Below are 10167 nucleotides of genomic sequence, written 5' to 3' on the forward strand. Positions count from 1 at the left end.
ACGATTCATTAACCTAGAGATTTACAATTCTTAAAAAAATTATGACATATTCATATTTAAAAAAAGTTTAACTGACATAAAAAATTTAAATTTAGAATTTATTATAATCCTAAAAAATGAGTTACATACGTCATTTTTATTGTTTTTGTATGTTAAAAAAATTACAAGTTAATAAAAATAATTCTCTATTGGAAATATTTTGTTGGGCCAAATTGTTTTGATAGGCAAGTCCGGTAATTACCTTTGTCAGCTGGGTCTCTTATGTTACAGATGTCATCTGCCACTATTTTTGTTGGGCCCATATTTTCATAAGCAAGTCCTATTTCTTAGAAAAAAATAAATAAATAAATAAAAAAAATAAAACTACTGCTTAAAGGAAAAAATAAAAAAATTTCTCTTTTTCTGTGGTTAAAACCTTGATGTAGTGGTAATTCATTTGCTTGGTGAGTAATTACACGTAGATTTAAAATTTGGTTAAAATTAAGTAGTAAATATAAATCTTTAAAAATATTGTGGATATAGTGTGCGTGAATTTGTAATATTGTAATACCTAGAATTGAGCCTTTTTAACTCATCTGACCAAAATAAATTTATATTTTTCTCCTAATCACATTGTGTTCAAATCCTGGGTTAAGCTCAAAAAATGGAATATATGAAATTCATAGTAATAGTAGTCTCTTGTGTATATGAGAGAGTGTTTTTATATAAGACAAAAAAAATTATATTTAAAAAAAAATTGACCAAATGAATACAAGAAAAAAAAAATTTTACCTTAATATTTATTTAAGCAGACGAATAAATTAATCATCCAACTAATTTACTTTGTTGATACATTAGTTTCTCAACCATACCTTCTTGATCTAGTATTATAAATAAAATAAAAAAATTTATTCTATACCTCTTATATTTACATAACATTTCTGATACGACAAATAGAGTCAAATTAATGAAACTTTTAAATGAAAATTTAGATAGTAGTGGATCTAATATAAAAAACCTTAATTTGGAGATGCATTAATAGAAGGCAAAAGTAAGATGACAAATAGTTTAGTGGTTCAAGATATTTAGTTACATGATGACAAAGCCTAAGTTGCAAACCCTAACGGATCTTCTTAAAAAACTAAGCTGAATATGCACAATAGATAGCTTTGGATGAAAAAGGTCTTGTGTCATATCCTAAAAAAAATCACCTTCATAAGAAACAACTTATACTAGGACCATTATTTGTAACTCAGATTAGATAGTTGGAGAACTTGCCAAAACAAATGTTCTTCCTCTTTCAAACTAAATATGGTTAGTTAAATTTTTTATATATGTGGTATGCAACCACCCTACTATTCTACACATGAATCACTGACAATACAATAACCATACAATATATAATTTTAAAATTATACTTGTACAACGTTTCAAGACCTCTTTACTCAATGAAAGGAGAATTTATATAATTAATGTAAATTATATAAACTTGAGAATATTTAATGTAAATTCACAAATATTATTATTTGGCTGTTAGAAATTTACTTATTTCAACAAATTCGATACGAAACATGATTAAAAACATTTGTCTTATGAAGGTTTTGAAGATTGAAATAAGTTATTATTATTATTATTATTTATTAAGATATTTTCTTTTGAGTCCGATGAACAAATTTTTATGTGATCTAGAATTTCACAATAAATTTTCGTTGTAAGTATAGTTTTTAAGCTAACAAAGAATCTTTTCATACAAAAATTTGGTTGTCACAAGTAACAAACCCATATAAAAATAAACCGAAGTATTCAAACATCAGATCGTCTCTGAAAGGAATTGCAGGGTAGTGTTCTTGTTATCGGTTATAGACATATATATTTTGGGGTTTTGAGATAAGAAACAACAAATGTAAATTGCAAGAATTAAACTAATAGCTAAAAAAGCTCTTGGCAAGGTATGAAAACTAGAAGTCCTATTCTCATTATCATCATCAATTGTGACAACAATTGTTCTTTGCTCCACTTAGTCAACCTCTAACTATGAAGGAAAGTCAAGTGGAAATAATCAATTTAATTCCTCAAGTCCTAGTCAACTCCTAAGGAAAAACTAGTTTTAGTAGAATTCAAATCAATTAGCAACTTCTAATTATCAATCAACAAAAGTATTAGATAACTCAAGAATCACAAATTACTCAACCTAGGCCAAGATGAGGAAAATCTACTCTAACATCATTCCAAGCATTTTGTCAAATACTTGGAAGGCATAAAAGGAAAGTAAGGTAAATTCACAACAAGGATAAGATCTAACAACTACTAATTGCAAGGAAATTAACAACAACAATTAAAGAAGACATAATTAACATGAATTACCTCAAATTGCATTAAAAGAAAATAAAAGGAACAACAGTGTATCAACAACAAAGTATACAAAATAAAGGAGATCATAACAAAAGAATATAAGAACAAGATGTAGCAACAAGAAATTGAGAAGGAGAAGTAAATGATAAGAAGAATTAAAGTCTAAATCTAAGAAAAGATTAACCTAATCCTAATCCTAATTCTAAAGAGAAGAGAGAGTTTCTTTCTCTAAAACTAACTCTAAACTATTAAAATTCCTTGGTAACTAACTCCCTCAATCCTTGGGTTTAATAGCATTAGAAGTGAGTTGGATTTGGGTCTGGAAAGTCCAGAAATGGCCCCCAGCGGATTCACTTGAAGTGGGTCACGTGCGAGCACCGACGCGTACGCATGGGTCACGCGTACGCGTCGCTTGACAATTTGCTATCCACGCATACGTACGCGTCGCCATGCGACTTCATTTTTCCACGCGTGTGCATCTTCTGTGCGTGCGCGTCGATCTCAGCATCCCAAATCCTTATTTCTTCATGGATTCTCTACTTGCATACTTTTTCTCTTCATCCCTTTGATCAATTCCTAATATTTTCATCCTGAATTCACTAACAAACACATCAAGGCATCTAGGTGAAATCAAAGATGAATCAAAATTAGCAATTTAAGGGTCTAAAAAACATGTTTTTATACTTAAAACACAAATTAGGAGAAAGTTATGAAACCATGCTGTTTCATTGAATAAATGTGAAAAAAATTGGATAAAATCCACCTAATTTAAGCACAAAATGTTTCACAAAATAGTAGCATATCAGAGCCCAAAACCTATATTGAGAACGGACTAAAAATCTTTAGCAAAATCCTCATTGGCCATTTAAACCTTTCAATTGGAAAAAAAAATTAACATAACTTATGATGGATCATAGAGGTGCTCAAAAACTACCAATTTTTCGATATTAAGAGCAAATGCTACAGGGGGTAAATATTATTGTGTTTTGTTAGTATTTAATAAGAAATAATTTGTACTCAAATTTATAAGAATTTTATACACAAAAAACATATAATTTATATTTATATTTATCAAAATTTTACACATATAAATTAAATTAATTTATATGTATATTTTTTAAAGTTTATACACATAAATTAATAAAATTTATTTGTTAAAAATAATTTAATATTTATATTAGTCAAATAATAGCCAAAAATACTAAATATTATTGGCTTTGAAGAATTTCTCTAATATTAATTAATAAATCGTTAAATAAATTAATGTTTCTTACAATAACAAAGTTAATAATTTTAATCCCATTGTGCCAAAATATAGAATATTGGGTTAAGAATGATTTTAATTCTCAATGTTTAGATCGAAAATTTTATTCGTCTCCAATATTTTTTTCACTAAAATTCGTCCCTAAATTTTAACTTGATTTTAAAATAGTTATTTTTTGTACATTTTTAGACAAAAATATCCTTGCATAGAATTACATTTTTTCTTACTTGTTTCATAGATCTACTATTTTTGCAACCTCAAATTTCAGACAATTTCAAATTAAAACAATTTCACACAAAAACTAAATATCTATGCAATTAACAAGAAGAACAACAAAAAGAATTAGCAACAATAAGAACAACAAAATACTACTAGAGACTGAAGAAGAAGAATAAGCAACAACAAGAACAACAATTAATTGAAGAAGAAGAATCAGCAATAAATAACAAGAGGACAATTCAGACCATCGCTGTGAACACTACTAAAGACAACACGACGAGAAGAGAACGACTCAGACCTCCGTCACCCGTGTATCTGCCTGACCACGTCGTTGCCGCCAGCGTATCTTCCTGCTCGCGTTGCTGCCGCTAGCGTTTCTGCGCACCCGTATCATTGCCGCCCGCTTGTCCTCACCTCTCTGCTCTCTTTTCTGGCCACATCTCTACTTGTCTGTTCGCTCCGTCTTTGTCCATCTTCTCTGCTATCTGCTCTCTTTTCTGGTCACATCTTTACTCGTCTGTTCGCTCCGTCTTTGTCCACCTTCTCTACTATGGTTGTTACCTTTTTTCATCCATAGTTTAAGACGGAACATTTGCAGTGAATGAAGAAGATAAAGAATTAGAATGATAGGAAAAAATTAAAGAAGAAAGGTATTTTGACCAAAAAAACAATTTTAAAATCAAATTTAATCTTAGAAATCAATTCAAATATATATAAAAAAATAATAACAATAAAATTTTGACCTAAATTTTAGAGTTTAAAATCGTAATTAACACTAAAATATTAAAAATATAATAGTGATAGAATTTAATTCTCACTTTCCTTCTACTGACGTGACACTAATGGAGAAACTTGATCCACCTAAAGACAGAAAAAGACTCATCACTTACGGAATCAAATAATCCGTATGATTTTATTTCCTGAAAGCAGACAACTTCATCCACATGATTCACATGGAAACCTCTCCAAAAGCATTAACAAGCTCCACCATAAATATAGTGCCAGTGACATCTTCCTCCTTTTCTTTCCTCTTATAAATAATAAATAATTAATTAAATAAATATGTTCTAACTATTTTATTTATTTATTTGGACGGTTCCATAGTTGTAAAACATAGCTGGGATGATGATACAAGCAGAAAATACCAAAAACTTTATTAGAACAAAATTAACCGAAATAAATTTCAAGCAATTTAACTGAAATTAGAAAAATTCTTAGTAGATTAATTAATATATGAGAAATAAACAAAAATATAACTAAATGTAGAACTTGATCCCATTTCAATCTCATAAATAAATTAATTAAAAAATATAACTAAAGAATTAATCATTAATTCAAGCATATTTTTTCCCCAATCAACAAGAGAAAGGAGGACAAAATTGATTGAATATTTATAAAGATTGGTTCAAAACTTTTTCCTAAATAAAAGCATTTCCCTTTTGAGTATCTTTCTAATGTTGCCATGCTCTCTATGGTTCATTCATGTTGGTAGAGCATTCAACATTAAAACATACTTGCCTATAACCCACTACTACACAGAAAACATTGGGGGCAAAGAAGGATAGGACATTCTTTTGTTCTTTTTTTTTTTCATTTTTTAATTTTCTCTTACCATGCATGTCGGAACATATTTTCAGTTGTTAAAGTGGGTAGGGTCTTAAAACCCTTACTAGTAATTTATGAATACCTGAATAGGAAACTGGCTTGGCCAGATGGCATGGTTGGAAAATTAAAAAGAAAGGCCTGAAATAGCACTAAAATAAAAACATTCATACTATGTGAATAACAAAAATCAACTATCAATATAATATACGTATTAAAATATAAAATAAATATTAAAAATAAATTAAACAACATATATATTCTTACAGGAATACATAATAATTCATTTGGTGTCTGATTTTGTGTGCGCGTAACATTTTCGAAACAAAAATTGGAGAGGTAGCAACTAGCAAAGGATAAGATAAAGACACTCAAAAAGGAAATATGCACCAACAACCAAAAAAGGGGTCCCCAAAGAGGGGCCAACCGGCCAAGATCCAATATTGCTAAGAGGATGCATTTTTCACATGGCTGAAATTGAAAACCGTTCAATTTTGAGGCTGAGGCAAAGGGGGTCAATAATGATAAAATTCCACACTGTTCCCCCAACACGTTTGCCTTGCCCTTTTGTATTTACTCCTTGGATCCATCACATTGTATCACACCAACAAAAATCCAACTAAATACATGATTTTTTTAACATCTTTTCATGTTCTAAACATAGGATTGGATTAGTGTCCATATATCATAATTGGGCAAAACAGTACCCACATAGTAATAGTTCTATTGTGTTGGTTCTATGCTCAAACAAACATAGGAAAACACATGAGCATGATCTCGCATATCTAAGCAGCAACAGAGGGTAGCAATTACTTGATAAGAGAAAGAAACTGAGTCCATTTTTTAATTCTGAAAGCAAGAAACTCCATCAAGATGGGATCAAATATAATGATAAATGATAAGACATATATATATGTACAATCTAAATCTAAATAGATAAAATATTAACACAAAAACTGAGTCTATTTTGACTTCTTTGGATCAGAAGCTGCTGCATACTCATCCTTCCCGCATTCAAGTCCATCTTTTCTAGCTTTCCAAATCAAACTAATTCATAATTTAGACTAAACTACTAAAAACCAGAAAAGAACATCAATTTACAGAGGCAGCAACTCTACTTCATTAGTGAGAACACAAACACCTTAAGCTTTGTATGTTCCGGGATCCTGTCATGTGGAAATGGAAAAGTGAGTTTCCGGCATTGATTACAACACATGACCCGGTTGCCTGCACATTCTTGCCAGTGATTTCTTAATCAACGGCGAGCATGTCATGCGACCGAGTCATGTACAATCTTCACATGAGCGAATCTCCGCATCCCATGTATCCTTTCCAATGTGGTGGAGGAGCTACTTAGCATCTCCGCCTCCGCCAACTTTGGACGATAGCGCCAACATGAGCTGCTCCTGTGTGTAAAACCGGCTTCCCATGTTCACCGTAGCCTGCTGAATCATCAAATCATTCACCACTGACACACTGGCATGGTGCACTTCCAAGTCCAGGTCCTTCAGCGCTGCCATCAGCCTCGCTGCGGGGTGGTTCTTCTTGCTACATTGGATCCTAATCATGGCGTCCCAACCAATAATCTTCACCTCAATCTCCAAATCAATCAATTTCCCATTTACTCCAGCACGACTCCTTTGTTCTTTATCCAGTGGCGCAGGAAGCGGCGGTGGAGCGGCCTGTGCAGCCCCTGAATTCTTACTAGCCAGCTCCAGCTCCTTCTTGGAATCTTCCAATTGCTTGCTCAATTCGCCTTTCTCCGATTCCAGCCCTTGTAGCTTCGATTTCAATTCGTTGATGTATGAGATAGCATCACCCAACAGCGAAGCCTTGTCCATCTTCGACACATTGGGAACCACGGCTCGAAGAGCATAAAACCTCTGATTGAGCTTCTCCCTTCTCTGCCTCTCTGCCTCCACATGATTGAGCGGCTCCTCCCTTCCGTTTGCCGGCTTCCTCCCTCTCTTTCGCGGCCTCTTCTCCGGCTCAACGGCCTCCTTCACCACAGAAGCTTCCAAATCCGAATGATCCGAATCTCCGCCTCCGCCGCCACCGGACTTCACATTGGAAGGCGGCAAGATCACGCCGGAAGTAAAAGACAGTATTCCATCCTCAATGCTGCTCCGCGAAGTAGGGGATCTCCTCTTCTTGTTCTCATCGGAGACAAACTGCGACTGAGACTGAACAGAGAACAAATTGTTTCCACCGTTATTACTGTTTACACCATAAGAACCCTTCTTATTCTCTCCAAAACTCAGAATCTCGCCAGATTCCGGCTTCAACGAGCTCGAGAAATTCAATTCCTTCAGCACAAACCCCTGATTCTGTTGCGGATTCTTCGGAGCTTCGGTTACCACGCTGGAGGAGCCAGGGTTGGATACAACCGGCACCGTTTTGTTGTTGGCAACCGTCGTAGTGGCAGCCGTATTAACAGAATCTCGAATTTCGATCCCACCAGCCGAAGAAGAAGGGTCGTTGAGCCACAACGAAGAAGGATCGTTCTCTCCTTGATCTGCAGAACTCAAGGGCCAGGATCCAGCCACGTCACCAGTACTGTTACTAAAATTGAACAAGACCTTCACCTTACTCATCAGATCCGGGTTCTGAAAAATGAGTTCCGTGGAACCCAACTCAACCACGCCGTTTGCTGAAGGTATACAAACTATGGTCTGTATCCCAAACGACTGACCTTGCCGGGCCCGGTCACAGCCCGAGCCTAATAACCGGTCAGGACCAGCAACCCAAACCGGATTCGAATTAAAGAAAGCCTGACCAGGAAGGCCTGTTCCGCTTACGAAATGCTGAGTCATGGATATAAGAAAGAACCATTCGGTGTCGGTTACTTCTTCGTCTACCGCTTCGTCGCCAGAAGCTGAAGGACCTGAAATTAAAGAGTTCAATTCTCTAAGAACCTTCTTACGGTGTTGCTGCTGCTCAAACGACGTCGCTTTTATGGCTTTGCCTTTGTCTTCTTCACCTTTGTAGTAACCGTCGCCCCAACCTAAGAGTGTGAGGCCGTTGGAGTAGTCGTAGGAGCACTGCCAGAAGATTGCGTAGGTCCAGCTCTCTCTTGCGCCTTCGATTAGGGCTTGGAGTCGGTGCTGAAGGGTTTCCTGGTTGAACGGCGGCGGAGGAGGTGGTTGTTGTTGCTGTGGTGGGGGTGCTGCGGAGGTGGAGGTGGAGGCAGCGGATTGTGGCGGAGGGAGCCAGAGAGAGGAGAGGTCGGAGGAGCTCATGAAGGCTTCCATGACGGAGGAGTTTTCATCGTTCCAGAGATTCATCGTCGGCGTCGACCGGTAATCCGTCATGAAATGGAAATGAAACTGATTTTTGTTTTTTTCAGAGAGAGAGAGAGAGATTGGTCAGGGAGTAGGTTGTTGAGTTTGGGGGGTTTATTTGGGATTCATTTCATCTAGGTTTCATTCTAGGTTTTATTGCGGAGTGCGTGAAAAACTGAAAATGAGAGAGAGAGAGAGAGAGAGTAGTGTGTATTTCAGTATTTGTGTGCGAGGTTACTTTTTGAGAGGAAAAAAATATGTTTACTTAACAAAAAAAAAAGGGACAAATTCACCTCTAATATTTTCATCTATGATCATTTAGATTTTTTTAGAATTTTAAAATATATTAAAGTTTCTAATTTTTTTAAAATTTGGACATATTAATTTTTTGAATTTAATTTGTCTTATTTTAAAAAAAATTACGTGGACATTCGTATTAATTATGTTAGTATACTAAGAGTCACGTTTAATTTTTTTTTTTGAGTCTGATAAACTTAAATAAATAATAGAAATTAATGTGTCCAAATTTTAAAAAAATCAGACACTTAAATGTATTTTTAAATTTTTGAGGATTTAAATATTTGCGGACTAAAAGTCAATAACTTCTTTGTCCTTTTTCTTTAAAAAAATTTAAAAAAATAAAAATTATTCGTATTTTCATTTTTATTTTTGAGTTGATATACAGTTTGATCTCTCAATTTGTATGCAAATTTTAATTCAATCTCTAAAATTTAAATTTTTTTTAGTTCTCAAATTTTGTCAACTTGACTCATATTAGCCTTGTGGTAATTTTTTGCACAAAAACATTAATAAAACACTGATACTAAAACTTGTAAAATGATGTAATTTTTATTTTGGTGCTCAAATAGTAAAAATGATGCTAGATAACTTATTTTAAAAAAAATTTAATAAATATCACTTATGATTTTTTTTTTTGTTATTTGGGTGTCAAAACAAAATTATCATTTTACATAGTCTAACATGATATTTGTTGTCTATGCCAATGTTGTATTAATATTTGTAAGTCGAAAATTATTACAGACACTAATATAAGTTATGTTCATGCAATTTTAAAACTAAATAAAAATAAGAGTAATATCTCAAATAGGTCCTCAAAGAATTCACGATATAACATATTTGCCCCTAAGAAATTTAATTAGAATTTTGGGTCTAACTTTTTTGTTATACGCCAGATACATTTTCAACCCAGGTAGATCCGGTTAAGATTAATGGCAATGTCTTATGTATCAATTAACTTGATGACGTATCCAGTTAAAAAAGACGTGTCAAGCACAGGACAATCTGGTCCTTGGCCCACGTAGTCAAAATAACGTCGTATCAGATGAGAACAGAACGACGTCGTTTTAAACAGGACATTTTCGTCCCAGATTCGACACCAAAAGCATGAAACGCTATTGTTTTAAAGGAGGGACCTATTTGAATGGTAAAATATTTTTTGAGTCTTATCTG

General features: G+C 33.8%; 1 protein-coding gene across 1 annotated transcript; it reads right to left on the reverse strand.

The window, feature by feature from the left end:
• Nucleotides 1–6233: 6233 nt before the first annotated feature.
• On the reverse strand, nt 6234–8917 carry LOC107477383 (transcription factor MYC2). The gene has a single exon (XM_016097388.3). It carries the CDS (start codon nt 8725–8727, stop codon nt 6766–6768), a length of 1962 nt encoding a protein of 653 aa, XP_015952874.1. The 5' UTR covers nt 8728–8917; the 3' UTR covers nt 6234–6765.
• Between the last annotated feature and the right edge of the window lie 1250 nt (nt 8918–10167).

This window comes from Arachis duranensis, unplaced genomic scaffold (genome assembly GCF_000817695.3).
Source record: "Arachis duranensis cultivar V14167 unplaced genomic scaffold, aradu.V14167.gnm2.J7QH unplaced_Scaffold_165934, whole genome shotgun sequence".
NCBI lineage: Eukaryota > Viridiplantae > Streptophyta > Magnoliopsida > Fabales > Fabaceae > Arachis > Arachis duranensis.